This window comes from Elephas maximus, chromosome 11 (assembly GCF_024166365.1).
Source record: "Elephas maximus indicus isolate mEleMax1 chromosome 11, mEleMax1 primary haplotype, whole genome shotgun sequence".
Taxonomy (NCBI): Eukaryota; Metazoa; Chordata; class Mammalia; order Proboscidea; family Elephantidae; genus Elephas; species Elephas maximus.
Window position 1 is genome coordinate 105,870,578 of NC_064829.1, and position 19,339 is coordinate 105,889,916.

Below are 19,339 nucleotides of genomic sequence, written 5' to 3' on the forward strand. Positions count from 1 at the left end.
ACTGTCTGCTTCATTCCAACAACAGCTGCCTCAAGAGTCCCTGTCCGCCTGGGTCCCTGCGTAGACTCCACAAGACGTATGCACAAAGCTATTAGCTGTATAACTGGCAGTGAACAGGGTAAATTATGAAATTCCCAATGGCAGAGGGGGCTGTCATTCATTATTTCTAAGAATATATATGGAAAAAATATTATGAGAGATAAAATTTCCTAACCCTAAGTTGCTCATAGCTTAGCATGGGAGAACAAACAACAGAGATTATCTTAGGCTAGGTTCTCTAGAGAAGCAAAACTAGTAAAGAGTATAAATATATATAGGGAGAGATTTACATCAAGGAAACAGCTCATGAAGTTGTAGAGGCTGGAACATCCCAAGTCTGTTGATCAAGATAGAGGCTTCTCCTGACTCACATAGCCGCAGGGGCTGGTGAACCCAAGATCAGCAGGTCAGAGAGCAGAGCTCTTGCTCACAGGCTGTGAAGATTGACGAATCCCAAGTTCGACAGGCAAAACCACAAGACGTCTCCTGATTCACACAGCTGCAGGGGCTGATGAACCCAAGATCGGAAGGTCAGGAAGCAGGGCTACCACTCACAGGCTGTGAAGATCCATGAATCCTAAAATCAGCAGATAAGCTAATAGCTCAAGTCCCAAGAACTGAGGTCAGATGAACAGGAGGCAGCCGCAGGATCCAGAATAGGCAAAAGCCGGAACATCCGCTTATATTCAGATGCACTCCACATGCCCAAGGAAATTACCTTTCAACTGATTGGCTACTCACAGCAGATCCCATCATGGGGCTGATCACATATAAACACTGAGAATCACGGCCCAGCCAAGTTGACACACAATCTTAACTGTCACAGAGTAATGACACGTGGAGTTTTATTTCTCAATTTTAGCATTATAAGAGATACAATGAGATAAAGTAATTGTTTTAAGGGTCCTTAAAAAAAAATTTTTTTTTTTTTTAACTATAAGAGATTTTCATTCACTAAGTGATTTTTTTCACATAGCTTATGTTGAGGCTTTTTTTTTTACTTCAGACACATCATCTGGAGGTACCAATCACTGCAGAAGAACATCTGCTTGGTAGAGGGTCATCGAAAAAAGGAGACCCTCAATAAGATGGATTGACACAGTGGCTGCAACACTGGGTTCATTAATAGCAGCAATAGTGAGGACGGCACAGGACCGGGCAATGTTTCATTCTGTTATACGTAGGTTGATATGAGTTGAAGCTGATTCAACAGCAACAACTGCTTTGGTAAATTGGCAGTGTTCATGGCAAAAAAAAATTAATAAAGAAAAAAGTCACCCAAAATGCTTCCTGCCAGAGAAAACCACTGTTAGCCTATCAGTGAATATCCCTTCACACACCATATGCCTATATTTACGTATCTATGCATAGATTTATATTTGATCACACAATTCTAAACCTACTTTTATTATAAATACTATGTGCATTCTTCTATCATTATAGATTTGTATTAATATTTAAAGGGCTTCATGTTAACACTGCATGTACATATCAATATTTATTCAAAAAATCTTCCACTAATGGACATCTGTTATTTAGCTTTTTGCAGGTGAGGGAGGTAGGTGGGAAACATAAAAACAATCTTTTGTAATAATCTTCTATGGATAACAACTTACACTAAAGTGTATTGGTACTGAATAAAAAATAGTGTAAAAATGGCAATCTTGTCCAAATTCATTAATAAATTTGATGAAATGCTAATAAAAGTCCCAACGAGGTTTCTGTTTGTTTTTCCTTTCTCAGGGTAGAAAACTTGACAAACTTAATGTCCTTCATACTTGCAACAGCCTCTCTAAAAAGTTTAGTTGCAGAATTGGTAAATAATCAGAAAAAAAGGCCTGGATGAAAATACAAATAAATCAATTATTGTCAATTAAAAGTTAGAAAATACTTCTTGTGATTTGTAACTATTCCTTACACTTCCAAAGAATTACAGTAAGACCTTGCCTTCACGCTGTTTAAGAGGGATCAAAAAAATTTAATCTCACATAGCCGCAGGGGCTGGTGAACCCCAGATCAGCAGGTCAATCTCTCCTGTCACAAAAAGCACAAAATTAAAAGATAGCTAAATTTTTTTCAAAATTACTTTATTGAAAAACAAAAATCCCAATACCAATACTGAAATGTTGAGCTGCTTAGTGTCTTGAAGATGTCATGCTGGTTCATGCCTCCGTGCTTTTGAATATACTGGTCTCTGTGGAGTGAATGCCCAACAGTCTACCCAACCTGTCTGCATGTCCACCTGCCTCACCTGTCTAGGTAGCACCTGCGTTACATTTTATCTAGTTTATATCCTCCTAAAGCATCCCAATTACCCTTACCCTTAGCCCAGTGCTTCTCAATAAAAGACAGCTATATTTTTGCTATAGGGAGTCCCTGCGTGGTGCAGTTAATACAGTCGGCTGGTAACTGAAAGGTTGTTGGTGTGAGTCCACCCAGAGGTGCCTCAGAAGAAAGGGCTGGTGATCTACATTCAAAAAATCAGCCATTGTAAACCCTATGGAGCACAGTTCTACTCTGACACACACGGAATTGCTATGAGCTGGAATCAACTTGACAGCAACTGGTTGGTTTGTTTTTGCTATACACAAAATGATAGTACACTGTACAGATAGTCCCAAACGATATGAAAACTTCAGCCTACCTGTTTGAGAATGGGATGCGTAAAGGATAGGATTCAAACCCAGTAGTGCTGTCATCTTAGTATTGTTGTCGTCTGTAGTATTGTGGGGATTTATTCCACTCAATGTTTTAATTAATGATATTAAATCAAATAAATTTTACTAAGGCTACTTGTTTTCTTTATGAGAACATTTCAGTGAGTTTTATTAGGGAGAACTGTCTAGAATTTTCAAATATATTTCTGTGAACTGGTAGTCATACCTTGCCTAACTTCAGGGGGAGAGATGAGAATCAAGATCAGCCCAAAGCTGATTCCTATGAGGTGGAGGTCAGACATACCTCCACTCTCCAACCTTTTTACCTATTCCGACACAGCTGTTCCTCCCACAACACTCTCTACTTCTCTTCTGGGTTTGATAATCCATTGGAATGGCCACACAGAACTCACAGACCGTACACACAGTTAAGTGATTTATTAAGGAAGTAACAGGTACAACTTGGGATAGGATCAACAAGCTACAACTTGGGATTAGGATCAGGAAGCATGTAGGCAAAGTCTGGAAGGCTTCCCCGAAGTGGAGAGCACATTCCTCCCTTCTTCAATGCAGGACAGGTGTCTCCGCTCCTCTCAGCCATACAAGCAAGCAGGCCCTTCTCTCTACCATGTATGCTCCCTCTTGGCTATCTCAGGACAGGCCTCCTCTCAGCCCTCTTAGGATAGGCCTCCTCTCAACCCAAGGACAGGCTTCTCCTCAGCCCCTTCAGGACAGGACTCCTCTTGGCCTCTTAGAAAAGGCTTCCTCTCAGTCCCCTCAGGACAGGCCTCTCTGCCTTCAGCCTCCCTGCCATCACCACTGGCTCTGCCATGGAGCCCCTTCTGGACCTATCACCACTGGCTCTGCGGCAGGGCCCCTTTCGGGCTTCTCACTGTCTTCAGTGTTACAGCCCTTGACTTGTGTTACAGCTCTTTTAGGTGTCTTGCCTCCTCTCTCTCTGCTGCTTCTCTCTTCCTTCTGCTTCTGTCTGCCTCCTGCCTCAAAAAACTCTGTGGGGTTGGCTGCATATACACACAAACTCCTTGTCAATTTCAAGGCATGGTCCTCCCACCAGGGCCGCAAATTGACCAATCTCCTCTCTGTAGGCTACGGACACTTCATTTGCATAGTAGGCTATAATAATTTCATTTGCATAGTCTATTGACCAATCCCTGCAAGGTGCATACCAACCAGAGCAGGCTGCAGCCCAAGGCCAGATAAAAAGTATCAGACTATAAGTTTTTTACAGTTTATCCAGGAAATGTCAATCAACCTGGACAAAAGCAACAAACCCTGTAGGGTAGAAAATGAGGGCAAAGGTAACTCCTCAGGGCTTAGGGGGAAAATATCTCAAGCTGTTCTTCCAAAGAACCAAGGCAAAAGGCCACTTTAAGGAGCTCATTTCACCACAGTCCACCCTCTAGCTTTTTCTCCATGGGTTCTTTGACATACATTTTACCAGTCCAAAGCAGTTATTAACAATTAGTACATCCATAAGGCAAAAACTCTCAGGGTGAGGTCATTTAGGTACCAACCACTCAGGTCTGCTGCAGGTGTCCATCTGATTTGGTCAGGGTCTCCGAAAGTCATCTTGGCTGCTCCCCTTCTAGCCGCTGATAAAATTTAACCGAGAATATCATTCCCTTGCTCTGAGCCTCTTGCGTTATCAGCACACTAAAACCTTTACAGGACGTTAGGTTTCACCACTGCACTCCAGTCTAGCAGTGCCTCCCCCTTAGTCCACTCTTTCAGTTACAACTTCTACAATTACAATTTTTACAATCACAATTAACTCTGTTAACAATCAACACTCACAACTGAATCATATAATCAGATAAGTGTCTTCCCCCACTCTCTCTTCCCCAGACCCATCAGGAAAAGAGGAATCTATTCAGTTGGGGATCCTCCCTCATCCCCCTCGTTTTGAGTATAAGCACACTCATGAAAGCGTGTAAGCCAGCCACTTCACACCTTTATCTCCCCCCATTTTAGACAGCCAATGTTTAAATTGCCCACCCCAATTAAATCAGTACTCTGAGGAGACAAGCATGTTCTTGGTCTGAAGAACCTTCTGGTCCGGTTGGAACTCTGACCATCAACGACCATAAGCCAAGTCCAGTCCAGGGCAAGCCATTAAACTGCAGTGAGCTACACCAACTCATGGTGTCAAACATCTCTCTCTCTCTTCCCCCATTACCTGGGGCCAGGTCATCTCGCATCCATTCAGTAGGGATCAGCTCATAGCTATCCAAGCTAGGTCAATGGGTACCAGCCATAGGCCTGGGAGTCCACACAATTTCCTACTTCAGACCAGCCGGTCCCTTTTCTCTCTCTCTCATCCCTAGCCAGCTGAGTTAGGTCAGCAGGTGTAAAGGAACATGTCCTAACTCAGCCCATGTCTTCAATGCTGCACTTTCCCCACTTCCACTCATCTTGTGGACCCAGGTAGTCACCTCAAGTGGGCATACCAAGCTATCTACTTGCCGGCTTCCATTTACTTCCAGTCCTGGAAGGGGGTTCTTCTGATGGGCACTGACATGTTCTATTAACACACCCTTCAGACTCCACAGGGCTGTGCCCCACACAAATATTATTTTACTATTCATTCACCAAGCAGCTCTTTGGTCAATCAAGCCATCAATCATCGCAGTACTCTCAATCAAAGTCTCTCAAATGCAAATCTCCTGATCTCACAGGCTTTTGGCATAAGCCCGATTTACTATTTCCCCTTTTGGCATATCCAATCAAGTATTGCCTGAAGGGCGGAGTTACACGCTCTCTGTTTTGTTTTGTTTTTTCACAATACCCAATATTCATTTCCATTCAGGTCTGTTTTATTTACAACCCCAGGTAAACTCGGGTCTGTTATATTTACAATACCAGGTAAAGAAAACATTCCTTCAGTCAGACAAATATAGTACATTCAGGTAAACACATAACCTTTTTAAAAATTCCAGTTTCCTCTTTTTTCCACCCTCTATTTTACCCATTTGCAAGCATTCAGGCTTAGGTCTCTGCATGCACTGAACCAGAAGACCCTGGCCCCCTATCAGTCATCTTGCTTAACCTGCTGGGCTTTCACCCAAACCCACTCCAGATAAAGCTTTCCTATTCACTGCTACAGCATAACATCTCTTATTTTTAGTCTTCACAGGTAGCAGCAACCAAAAAAAAAAACACTCAAGAATCAAGTTTCTCATCCCATGCCCATTCATCCCTTCTTCTCCAAAGCTCCATGTTTCCATGAGTCAAGAGCCATTGCAATGAATCCCACTTCTGACACCAATTGTGAAACTGTGGGAACAGTAATAGTAGCAACAGAATTTGTCTAATATCAAGGAAAATAATGACCAGGATCAGCCCAAAGCTGATACCTATGAGGTGGAGGTCAGACATACCCCCACTCTCCAACCTTTTTACCTATTCCAACACTGCCATTCCTCCCACATTACTTCTCTTCTGGGTTCAATAATCCATTGCAATGGCCACACAGAACTCACAGACCATACACACAGTTAAGTGATTTATTAAGGAAGTAATAGGTTACACCTCAGGATAGGATTAACAGGCTACAACTTGGGATTAGGATCAGAAAGCATGCAGGCAAAGTCTGGAAGGCTCCCCTGAAGTGAACATTCTTCCCTTCTTCAGTATAGGACAGGTCTCCCAGCTCCTCTCAGCCATGCAAACAAGCAGGCCCTTCTCTCTTCCGTGCATGCCCTCTCTCTGCCATGCACACCCCATCTCAGCCACCTCAGAACAGGCCTTCTCTCAGCACCCTGAGGACAGGCCTCCTCTCAGCCCTCTCAGGACAGGCACCCTCAGCCTCCTCAGGACAGGCCTCCTTTCAATCCCCTCAGGAAAAACCTCCTCTTGGTCCCCTGAGGACAGGTTCCTATTGGTCCCGAGGACAGGTTCCTCTCAGAGTAAGGATAGGCCTCTCTGCTTTCAGCCTCCCTGCCATCACCACCAACTCTGCTGCAGGGCCCCTTCCAGACCTGTCACCACTGGCTCTGCTGCTGGGCTCCTTCTGGGCATGTCACCCCCAGCTCTGCCACACAGCCCCTTCCAGGCCTCTCGCTGTTACCGCCCTTGACCTGTGTCACAGCTCTTGTAGTAGGTTCCCTGCTTCCTCTCTGCTTCTCTCTTCTCTCTCCTATCTTCCTTCTGCTTCTGCCTGCCTCCTGTCTCAAAAACCTCTGTGGGGTTGGCTGCATATATACACAGACTTGTCAATTTCAAGGCATGTCCCTCCCACCAGGGCCATGAACTGACCGATCTCCTCTCTGTAGGCCACAAATAATTCATTTGCATAGTAGGCTATAGTAACTTCGTTTGCATAGTCTATTGACCAACCTCGGCAAGGTGCACACCAATTACAGGGTAGGCTGCAGCCCAGGGCCAGACAAAAAGTATCAAACTACAAGTTGTTTATAGCTTATCCAGGGAATATCAATCAACCTGGACAAAAATAACAAACCCTTTGGGGTAGAAAACTAGGGCAAAGGTAACTCCTCAGGGCTTCAGGGAAATACCTCTTAAGCTGTTTTTCCAAAGAACCAAGGCAAAAGTCCACACAAACGAATTCACTTCACCACAATGTCCCATTTATGTGTGGCATAAAAGGATTAAGTGCTTGACTAACTGAAAGATTGGTGGTTCGAACTCACCTAGAGGTGTAGGCTTCCAAAAAATCACAGCCTTGGAAACCCTACGTGGCAGTTCTACCCTGCGCATATGAGAGTGCCATAAGTCGTAATCAACTCAACCACAGCTAACAACAACAGACACTGAAGAAAGTCTGGTCCTCATAGAGCTTACACTCTCACTGACGCTGATTTATTTCATGTCCATCTTCTTACTGTTGTTAAAATCCTGACCATTTTGTTATCACTTTTAAGTCCTCTCTGCTGTGTTTTTATTAAAGTCCTCACCATACCACTCTTAGAGAGTTCTCAGCCATGTAATTTCCTCGTGACTGTGATATACTGAGCTTTGGCTGAGATACTGACCACGTTAACAAAACAAGTTTTCTGTCCTCTTCGGACTCTGATTATCATTGAAGAATACAACACATCATTTTAGAACACATCATTTTAAAGAGTGTCTCTTCTTGGTGGATAACCTAACCCTAATAAAGATTCTGAGTTATTTTTTTAAAATGCCCTTACCACACACTCCTTATATTTGTACAGGTTCTCTCCATTGTGGACTCTCTGATAAGCTTGAAGATGGGAAAATATATAGGGTTTCTCTCCTAAATGAACACTGATGTGAGAAGATATGAGTTCCAACTAAATACCTCCCCATAGTTCTCACATTTGTAAGGTTTCTCTCCTGTGTGAACTCTCTGATAGGTATGGAGACTTGATTTATTATTAAAACTCTTAAAACCCTTATCATATTGATATGATAGGAGGGTTCTCCATATGAACTTGTTAACAGCTGTGAACTGTGAGTCTTCCACTAAAACTTTTTCCCCATCCTCACATTTTTAGGGTTTTTCTCCAGTATGGACTCTGTGACGAACTTCAAGATGCACACTCTGACTAAAGCCCTTCTCACACATCACACTTATAGGGTTGCTCTTCTATGGGGACTCCTTCATGTGTGTGGAGGTTAAGAGCTCTGACTAAAGTCCCTGTTATAAGTTTCATAATGATGATGGAGTCTCTGATGAAACTGAAGACATAAACTCTGACTACAACTGTTGTCACATGGATCACGTTTCTATGGTTTCTCCTGCGTGGACTCTGATGAACGTAAAGAGATAAACTACAACTGCAAGCATCATCGCACTTGTATGGTTTCTCACCAGTATAGACTCTCAGATGGGCTTGAAGATATGAGCTCCAACTGAAGCCCTTCTACACTTCTCACATTTGTAGGCTTTCCTGTGTGATCTCTCTGATGGGTACAGAGACTTGATCTATTATTAAAGCCCTTACCACATTTATCGCATCGATAGGGGCTTTTGTCCCTTATGGACTTGTTGACGATGGTGAAGTGTGGATCTTCTGCTGAAGTCTTTTCCACAATTCTCACATTTACATTTATACATATTTATATTGAATATATTTTGAGTTTTTTATAACATGGACAGCCAGAAGAATGAACAAATCTGTCTTGGAAGAGCCAGAATGCTCCTTAGAAGCAAGGATGGCAAGACTTCGTCTCACATGCTTTGGACATGTTATCAGGAGGGACCAGTCTCTGGAGAAGGACATCATGCTTGGTAGAAGGTTAAAAAAAAAAAAAAAACGTGAACTCTGACTGAAACTCTTATCACATGCATCACGTTTGTATGGTTTCTTTTTAGCATGGACTGTCTGATGAAGATATGAGCTTCGACTGAAGCCCCTATCACACGTAACATATTTGTATGGTTTCTCTCCTGTGTGGACTCTCTGGTGGACATGAAGAGATGAACTACGACTGAACACTTTGCTACATGCATCGCACTTGTATGGTTTCTCACTAGTATGGACTCTCAGATGAGCTTGAAGATGCGGTATTTGTAGGGTTTCTCTACCATGTGAACTCTCTGATGTGTGTGAAGATAGGGGCGCTGACTGAAGCCCTTACCACATGCCACACATTTAAACAGTTTCTCTCCAGTATGGACTTGCTGATGAATTCGAAGATATGAACTCCGGCTAAAGCCCTTAGCACAAATATTACATTTGAATGGTTTCTCTCCAGTATGGATTCTCCGATGGGCTTGAAGATGTGAAGTCTGACTGAAGCCCTTGCCACATTCCTTACATTTATAGGGTTTTTCTCCTGTGTGAATCCTCCTATGAACGTAAAGATGTGAGCTCCAATTAAAGGTCTTCCCACATTCCTCACACTTAAAAGGTTTCTCGACTGTGTGAACTCTCTGATGGATACGGAGTCTTGACTTACTACTGAAACCCTTAAGACAATTATCACATTGATAGGGGGTCTCTCCTGAGTGGATTTGTTGATGACTACGAAGTGCTGATCTCCCACTGAAGGCTTTTCCACAATCCTCACATTTAAATGGTTTCTCTTCTGTGTGGACTCTTAGATGAGCCTGAAGATGTGAGATCCAACTGAAGCGTTTCCCACACTTTTCACATTCAAAGGATTTCTTGCCAGTATGGACTCTACAATAAACACTATGATCTGAGCTATTACCAAAGCTCTTCCCATACCTCTCACAACTACAAGACATGTTCTCTGTGTGAATTAGCTGATGAGCATGAAGAGAAGAACTCTGACAAAAGCCTTTACCACAAACATGACATTTGTAGGGTTTCTCTACCATGTGAACTCTTTGATGTGTGTGAAGATAGGAGCGCTGCCTGAAGCCCTTACCACATGCCACACATTTAAATGGTTTCTCTCCAGTATGGATTCGTTGATGAACCCGAAGATATGAACTGCGACTGAAGCCCTTAGCACAAATATTACATTTGTATGGTTTCTCTCCAGTATGCATTCTCTGATGGGCTTGAAGATGTGAATTCTGACTGAAGCCCTTACCACATTCTTCACATTTATAGGGTTTTTCTCCTGTGTGGATCCTCTTATGAACGTGAAGATGTGAGCTCCAATTAAAGGTCTTCCCACATTCCTCACACTTATAAGGTCTCTCAACTGTGTCAACACTCTGATGGATATAGAGACTTGACTCACTATTAAAACTCTTAAGACACTTATCACATTGATGGGGGCTCTCTCCTGAGTGGATTTGTTGATGACTGCAAAGTGCTGATCTCTCACTGAAGCCTTTTCCATAATCCTCACATTTAAATGATCTCTCGTCTGTATGGACTCTTAGATGAGCTTGGTAATGTGAGCTCTGCCTGAAGTCTTTCCCACACTCCTTGCATTTATAGGGTTTCTCTCCACTGTGGATTCGACAATGGATGTTAAGATCTGAGCTATGACTGAAACTCTTCCCACAACTATCACACCTAAAAGGCTTTTCTTCTGTATGAATTAGCTGATGAGTGTGAAGAGAGGAGCTCTGATCAAAGCCCTTGCCATATTCACGACACGTGTAGGGTTTGTCCCCGGTGTGGACTCTCTGATATGAGTGAAGATACAAACTCTGACTGAGGCCCTTATCACACGCATCACACTTATAGTGTTTCTCTCCTGTATGAACACTCTGATGAATGTGAACAACTGAGCTATAACTGAAACCCTTTCCACACTCACTACATGTATGAGGCTTCTCCCCTATGTGTGATTTCTGATGGAGTTCAAGATTGGAGGCATCACAGAAGACTCTGCCACACTGATTGCACATGCAGGTTTTCTCTCCTTTGTCACCTGTATTATGCTGATGAAGTGATGATTTCTTTGTGAAGTCTTTTCTGCTGTGGCTAGAAGCTTTGTCTCTCTGGTATACTCCATGATTCTCATAGTGGCATGAGATCCAACTGGAGCTATCAACACACTGATCATATTCACATAGGTTTTTTTCCATAGGAATTTGCTCACATCTACTCTGATGATCCTGTGACTCACTCAGATATGTTCTCCTCCCCAAATCTTCGGCTCTCCAAGTTGGAAACTTCTGATTTTTAACATTGCAACTACTCCCTTGAAGATTCATTAGATAGCTCTCCTCTCCAGAAAACTCAATAGATACTCCTGCCCAGATCTGACAGGGGAGGTCATTTTGTTTTAGTAACCAAGGACTCTTCCCTTGAAGATTTATAGTAGAATCTTGACTCCTAGTTAATTCTTCTACAACCTGTTCCCAGATATGACTGCTGGAAAGCTCTTCATATAAATGGTACCTTAATCTTTGAAGAGTCTCGATCTCATTCTTATTTTGATGCTTGTCCTCTGTAAGGATAAAGAGAATTCAGAGGTGAGAATAAATGAATGTTTTGTGTGAAATTTCAAGATTTCACACTGTGGCCACAGCAGATGCCTCAATGGACCAGGGGGAAAGCTCACCCTGACTTTACCATCTTGTATACTGTTCTTCATTTTACTTGCCTACAGAAACAAAGAGATGGTCATTAGGCTCCTATTTACTAAGTGTTAGGACTCACTTAGAGCCCTGTTGTCATAGTGGTTAAGAGCTCGGCTGCTAACCGAAAAGTGGGCAGTTTGAATCTACCAGCTGCTCTCTGGAAACCCTACGGGGGCAGTTCTACTCTGTTCTATAGGGTTGCTATGAGTTAAAATTGACTCGACGGCAATGGGTTTGTTTTTCTGGCTTTTTTTTTTTTTTTTTTTGGAAGACCCACTTACGCCCACACCAAGTCTAACGTGTGAGATCCAAGTAAAAAATTAGGCAGATGCAGAGCAATGAAGATATCCTAGAAATATTTTACAGAAGAGTAAATTTACCTTCCTACTTCTAAGTATAGTCAATAAAAAGCGACCTTCTCTTTTGGCCAGCAGGTATAGAGATAAGTGGAAATGCCCTTGTCGTGCTTGTCTCTACACCTCAAAATCAAGACTGCATGGCACAATCTGTACACTGCATACATCATCCCTGCTCAAAATGTCCAGGCAAAAGTTTACAGATAGATTGTCAAGGGATGTCAAGAGCCCTTAAGGAGACAATTGGAAGGAAGTATATTTTTGGAACACTACCTATCAGTTTGTTGTACTATGGTAGCTTACATGTTGCTATGATATTATGTTACTGGTAGTTCAAATACCATTTGGGTCACCCAGGGTGGACAACTTCCAGCAGAGCTTCCAGACTAAGACAGACTAGGAATAAAGGCCTAGAAATCTACTTCTGAAAATTAGCCAATGAAAACCTTACAGATTACAACAGAAGACTTCTGGCTCACTTGCTCTGGACACATCACCAGGAGGGATCAAACACTGGATGAGTACATTATGTTTGTAAAGAAGAGGACCAATGAGGGTGAGGGAGACCCTCAGTGAGGACTGGCACAGTGGCCACAACAATGGAATCAAACATGCCAGTGATCATGATGATGGCACAGGACTGGGCAACATTTTGTTCTGTTGTACACAAGGTCACTATGATTTGGAGTTAACTCAATGGCAACTATCCATCAATTCTAAAATTAAATTCTTCTAAGTGTACAACTCAGCTATTTAAGGCTACAGAAAAGTCACTGGGTGAGAATGATCTTCAATTTGGTCAGAACTACAAAGTTAAAGCTGTTCAGATAACTATACTACAGGAAAACCTTACTGAAAATGTTGTTCCAATCACATAATCTTCAATCCTTTCACAGGAGTGTATTTTGAACTTTCAAACTATTTTTTAATATCAATGTGTCATAAGAAATGCATTTTATGTCATGAACCAGTATACATGTACATGTACATAAACTCAACTGTATTCACCATGAGTCGGATCGACTCAACGGCAACTAACAACAACAGTAACTGTCAAAGTGTATTTCTCCCGTCCCTTCCACTCGCGCTCATACAACTGAGTGTAATTGGCTTGTTCTTGCTTTAATGTGTGTACTCTTTGATAAAGAGCTCTGATATCTTCTATTCCATTCTATTTTATTCTTTTAAAAATAAATTCTGGTATGATTCATTGAATTGATTCACAATCCACTGATAAATCACAACACAGCTGAAAAAAGGAAAGTCAAGACACGAAAGTGACGCTGCCCATTTACAGTTCATTGACAACGACAAACTTCTGTCCTGGCAGAAAGACCAGAAGGGTCTTCTCTCTGTGGTCCTCAGGGACTAGGATATTCAGATCCTCAAGCTCAGGGAACCCTTTCGGGGGCCCCAAAGCCCTAAGCAATTGGGGATATTAAAAGACCCTAGAGCACTGATGCCAAGTCACAGAGTGCACCTGTCCTCACCCACTGACAATAGGTTCCTGAAGTTCTCCAGCATCACGTCTCGGTACAGTGTCCTCTGGGCAGAGTCCAGCAGCCCCAACTCCTCCTCAGTGAAGACCACAGCCACATCCTTAAACGTCACTGCTTCCTACAACATCAAACACACAACCTCAATCTTACAACAAAAGCCCACTGGAAGAGGGACAGCACTGAGAAGGCAGAGAGGATGGGTGGGAAGCTGTTCTGAGGGACTCAAGTAGGTTTTTAATAGAGTCCATGGGTGGTACACATGGTTTCCACCTGACAACTAACCTAACAGTTGGTAGTTTGAACCCACCCAGTGGCACCATGCAGGAAAGGCCTGGTGATCTGCCTCCATAAAGATCACAGCCAAGAAAACCCTATGGAGCACAATTCTACTCTGACACACATGGGGTCACCATGAGTTGGAATCAACTTGATGGCAACAGGTGTGTTTTATTTTTCCCCCTCCTCTTTGCCTTCCACATTGCCAATGCTATATATTGATTTACTGCAGTCACCCTGAAGTGCTGTACCTGAAAAAAAAAAAAAAAATCCCACACCTTTAACTCGATGCTCCTTGTGACTATTCTTATTGGTAAGTCCCAAGAATTTAATTCCTAAGTCAGAGGGTATACACATTTCACAATGTGATTGGTAACTTTGAACTCTCTGCCTAGCCCCATTTTTTTGTAACATTTGCCACACTCACCGGCCTTCAGGTAGCCTTCCTAGGTGGGTAATCAGTCTTCTGTGCTCTGGGGACACGTCACATCCATCTACTACAGCACTCACAGTACTAAAGTGAAGTGCACAGCTCTAGCGCCAGACTGTCTTGGTGCATACCCCAAGGCCCTGCCACTTGCTAGATGTGAGACCCTGGATAAATTACTCAATCTCTTAATCTCTGCTGTTTCCTCATCTGTAAAACTGGGATAATAATGGCAAAAACATCATGAGGTTGTTCTAAGTTTTACGTTAATGGATCCACGTAAAGCTTTTAGGACAATGCCTAGCGTCTCGTTAAGTTCTCAATAAATGTTAGCTATCATCATCATCATCGCCTACTTCACTCATGTAAAGGCTACAAAGTATTTCATGGAATTTATGATCTATAATATATTAAATCAAGGAACCCTGGTGGTGCAGTGGTTAAGTGCTCAGCTGCTAATGAAAAGGTTAGAGGTTGGAACCCACCAGCCCCTCCTCGGGAGATAGACCTGGCGATCTGCTAAGACTACAGCCTTGGAAACCCCATGGGGCAGTTCTACTCTGTCACATGGGGTCACTATGAGTCAGAATCTATTCGATGGCAGTAAATTTTGGGGTGTAATATATTTAACCAATCCAATTAATGGACATTTATTTTTAGATGTTGTCTTCAGCCGAAGAGTCAGATTACTTTCTTAAGAGAAATTCCAATGAACTGAAATTGCTATGTCAAAGAATATGCACTTTTAAAACTCTGTTAATAGGACAGATCATCCTCCCAGAATACCTTCCTTCAAGAAGGTAAAAGAATCACTGAATAACCTTACCTTGGCCAACACTAGACATTATTAGTTTTTAAATCTGATAGTTGAGTGCTTAAGCAATTGCCCCAAGCAGGGGCGCTTGATTTTTATACAGCCAGAATGTTCCTTAGAAGCGAGGATGGCGAGACTTCATCTCAGGTGCTCTGGAGAAGGACATCATGATTGGTAAAGTAGAGGGTCAGCAGAAAAGAGGAAGACCCGCAACAAGATGGATTGACACAGTGGCTGTAACAATGGGCTCAAGCATAACAACGATTGTGAGGATGGTGCAGGATCAGTCAGTGTTTCGTTCTGTTATGCATAGGGTCGCTATAACTCAGAACCAACTGGATGGCACCTAACAATAACAACAACAACTATGTGGTAAATAAATGGTGAGAATGTAAAACTAGGAAAAAAAACAAAACAGCAAGCCCCTACCACGCAACAGGCAGTCAAATGCCTGTTCTTCTCCTTTACAGAAGGAAGAGAGGAGGCATTCATCATCAAGCAGACATGTAAGAGACAAGCAAGCCCAACTCACCTGGAACTTGGTCATTCTCTCCTCTTCTTGGTAGAGTCCTGGGAAGGCAGAACTGGGGAAAAAGAAGTCATGAGACAAAGGCCTGGCTACCTGTACCATATGGCATCTTCAAGTGATTATAAACGTATTCCTTCCTCCAGGAAGATACTGTTACACAAAACCTGTTAGGCAGAGTGTGGTTTGGATTCTAGCTACCATTAGGCCCCCTTGGTCAAGTGCCTTTGTGTAGTGAATAAGCCTCACAGCTATACTCAGCAACTCTAACACAAGTGCTCCTTGTAGCTCAAAGCATAGGTATTTATTTCCAAGAGATGGTAGGGAATGAGAGGTAGCACAAGGTACTTATTAAAAGAGTGAGCTCCAAGGCAAAACTGCCAGGGTTCAAAGCCTGGCACTTCTACTTTCTAGCTGAGTAGTTCTTGGGCAAATTATCACCCTCCCGGTGCAGCAATTCTGTTTTTGGCAAAACAGGGATAAAAATAGCACCTACTTCATAGAACTGTTGAGAGAAATAAACGAGTAGATGGAAATCTTAGAACCATACCATGGTTCCCCATTTCCTTACAACCAAAGATCAAAACCAAAAAACCAAACCCAGTGCTGTCGAGTCAATTCCGACTCATAGTGACCCTATAGGACAGAGGAGAACTGCCCCATAGAGTTTCCAAGAACCACCTGGTGGATTCGAACTGCCGACCCTTTGGTTAGCAGCCGTAGCACTTAACCACTACGCCACCAGGGTTTCCAACCAAAGATAAGCAGATATTATTCTTCATTTCACTTACTTTGGACACGTTATCAGGAGGGACCAGGTCCCGGAGAAGAACATCATCCTTGGTAAAGCAGAAGGTCAGCGAAAGAGAGGAAGACCCTCAATGAGATGGACTGACACAGTGGCTGCAATAATGGGCTCAAACAGCAATGATTATAAGAATGGCGCCGGACTGGGCAGTATTTCATTCTGTTATACACGGGGTTGCTATGAGCTGGAACCAACTTGAGGGGACCTAGCAACAACATTCTGCATTATAAGATTGTCCTCGAACACGTGATTTCTAACAAATATATCTCCCAATGCACCTGAACTTCAGGCTGCTGTTCTGTCCTGTGAGTCACCTTTAAGCTCTAAAGAGGTTCATTCTATTTGTCTTGCTCAAAGATTTCTCGCCTCAGCAACAGTATAATGTCATGGGCAGCCCTTCCCTTCCCATCTGCCTTCCTTTTCTGCTCCAAGCGGAGAGATGTCAACAGCTGGGGACACAGGGCAGTGAGGGGATGCCATACACAGGTGTTGGCATGGACCCTGTGTCCAACAAAACAGCATGGCGAGGGGGGCAGGTGGCAGAAGTGGTTTGCTAACAGGCTGGAAGATGGGTAATATTTACCTAGTAAATTAATTTATTGAGCAAGTAAATAATATATTGAGGATAGTAGAACCCAGGTTTCGGTCTGAAGAGAGACTTGTAAATATGGAAAGGGGAAAGGCTTTCAAATATCTTCTGCCACTAAAAGGAACTAGATTCACTAGAGAAATGGCTGGTACAAGATGAGCCTAAAATATCTGGTTATGCCAAAAGTAAGGAAGTGCTTAAAGAATGACAACAACAAACCAGAAGAACTAGATGGTGCCCAGCTACCACTATCGAACCACTGGGCCACAACAGATGGATTCTGATAGAAAGGGAGAAAAATGTGGAAAAGAACTTCAGATTCTTAAAAATCCAGCTTCACTGGGCGTACTGAGGCTAAAGGAATTCCCGAGACTATTGCCCTGAGGTGCTCTTCTTTGAATTGAAACTACTTTGAATCAAAACGATCCCCTGAAGTCACCTTTAGGAGTTTAGCTCAAAAAGTAAAGATTATCACCCTTGAGTATTGCATTCTTTTAAAAAATTGTCTATATAAGACCAGACGGACAACTGCTATTTTAAAGGACAGACGAGAAAGCAGGGAGCAGGGAGTTTAAGAGTGAAACAACTACAACAGAAATAAGGATGTTGACACAATGTGAAGAATCCAATCAATGTCACTGATTAGTATGTCTAGAAATGGTTGAATGGGAGTGGGTTTTGCTGTATACATTTTTACCAAAAATAAAATATTAAAAAAAAAAGAATGATAGATACATGCCAAAAGGACACAGCTTGAAGCTCTCACTGACCAAGTTTAAGATAGTTTGAGCCTCATAAGAAATTATGAAAATATTGGATTACCTCCCACTTGTTGTGGGTTGAATTGTGTCACCAAAAACGTATGTTCAAGTCCTCACCCAGGCAGCTGTGAACATGACCTTCCTTGGAAATAGGGTCTCGTGGCTGTAATAAATTTAAGGTGAGGGATACTGGATTAGGGTAGCCCCTAAATCCAATAACTGGTGTCCTTATAAGGAGAGAGATATTTGGGGACAGACACAAACAGAATGAAGACGGCCATGTACAGAGGCAGCACTTGGAGTGATGCAGTTGGCAAGGCAAGGTATGCCAAGGATTGCTGACAACCATCAGAAGCTAGGAAGAAGCAAGGAAGGATTCTTCCCTAGAGCCTTCAGAGAAAGTATGGCTCTGTTGACCCCTTGATTTCAGACTTCTGGCCTCCGGAATTGTGAGAGAATAAATTTCTGTTGTTTTAAGCCACACAGGTTGTGGTACTTTGTCATGGCGGCCACAGGAAACCAAGGAACCATTGAATAAAAGAGGAATCCATGTATCCACACTGACATAAATAAACAGGTAAGTAAATATGTAAGAAGAGAAGTGTCTTCCTTACAGCAGCATGCCAACTAATAAATGGAGAAGGAATGATGGAAGTAACTTATCACCATTTGGTAACCATCCAAAAGGTCCCTGGGTGGCACAAATGGTTTGCTCTCAGCTACTAACGCAAAGGTTGGCAGTTTGAGCCTGCCCAGTGAAACCACGAAAGGAAGGGCTGGCAATCTGCTTCCATAAAAATCATAGCCAAGAATACCCCATGCAGCTCAGTTCTGTTCTGTACCACAGGGGGTTGCCGTGAGTTGGAGCTGATCCCACAGCAACAGGATTGGTGTTCGTCTGTTTGTGTGGTAACCATCATAATGGTAGCTGACAGAGGCAAGAGTGGTCAGCAGACAACTAGCTGGAGGTTTGATGCGGGACAGGCAATTAACATAATACTGGACTATCTTCAACAAAATCCCAGTCAAATGCAAGTCATTAGTGTGCCCTGGATTTTAGAAAACAGTCATTTACAAAATGGTGACTTTCCAGTGGAGAAACCTGGCAGAAACCTGTTTGACAAGGTGATCAGGGTTAACAACACAGGAGCAAGTGGGTGGCCACGTGGTGCCTCCTGGTGTGAGACAATGAGAAAAGCACAGCTTACTTTCTAGGTTACTCCTCCCAAGCCGGCCTGGCCAGAGTCTGGTCATGAGGAAATGCTGGTCAGACCCACACTGAGAGTCAACTTTCAGAATGGATGGCCTGTACTCTTTAAGGTTGTCAAGGACATGAGAGATGGGGAGAGGCCTGTCCCAGATTGAAAGAGACTGACGAGACCTGACAACTGTTCAGCAACACATATTCCTGAACAGGATTCTGTTCTGGAAAGGAGACCTCTTGGAATAGCAGGTGAAACGTGAATGGGGTCTGTAGATTGGATGGTAGTGTTGGAACAATGCTGATTTCCTGACTAGAGGTGTGTGTGTGTGAGTGAGAGAGAGAGAGAGAAAGATGGTGGTTACCTAACACTGTACTTATTTGGGAGAGGTGTTCACTGGAGTATACAGGAGTTATAGAGGATTAT

At 42.9% G+C, this 19,339-nt stretch overlaps 1 protein-coding gene across 11 annotated transcripts in view; it reads right to left on the reverse strand.

The window, feature by feature from the left end:
• Nucleotides 1–1,503: 1,503 nt before the first annotated feature.
• LOC126085087 (zinc finger protein 235-like) overlaps nucleotides 1,504–19,339 on the reverse strand; it is a 33,936-nt gene continuing 16,100 nt past the window's right edge. For 2 of the 11 annotated variants that reach the window (XM_049900061.1, XM_049900060.1), the window contains exons 2-5: nucleotides 16,345–16,456; nucleotides 15,560–15,611; nucleotides 13,502–13,628; nucleotides 1,505–11,522 (exon numbers count right to left, since the gene is read on the reverse strand). In XM_049900061.1, coding sequence (XP_049756018.1) covers nucleotides 9,187–11,522; nucleotides 13,502–13,628; nucleotides 15,560–15,611; nucleotides 16,345–16,391 — 2,562 coding nt within the window. In that variant the 5' untranslated portion in view covers nucleotides 16,392–16,456 and the 3' untranslated portion in view covers nucleotides 1,505–9,186. Of the gene's footprint in view, nucleotides 11,523–13,501; nucleotides 13,629–15,559; nucleotides 15,612–16,344; nucleotides 16,567–19,339 lie in introns of all 11 variants that reach the window. The other 9 variants (XM_049900064.1, XM_049900065.1, XM_049900066.1 and 6 more) reach the window with 7 other exon arrangements.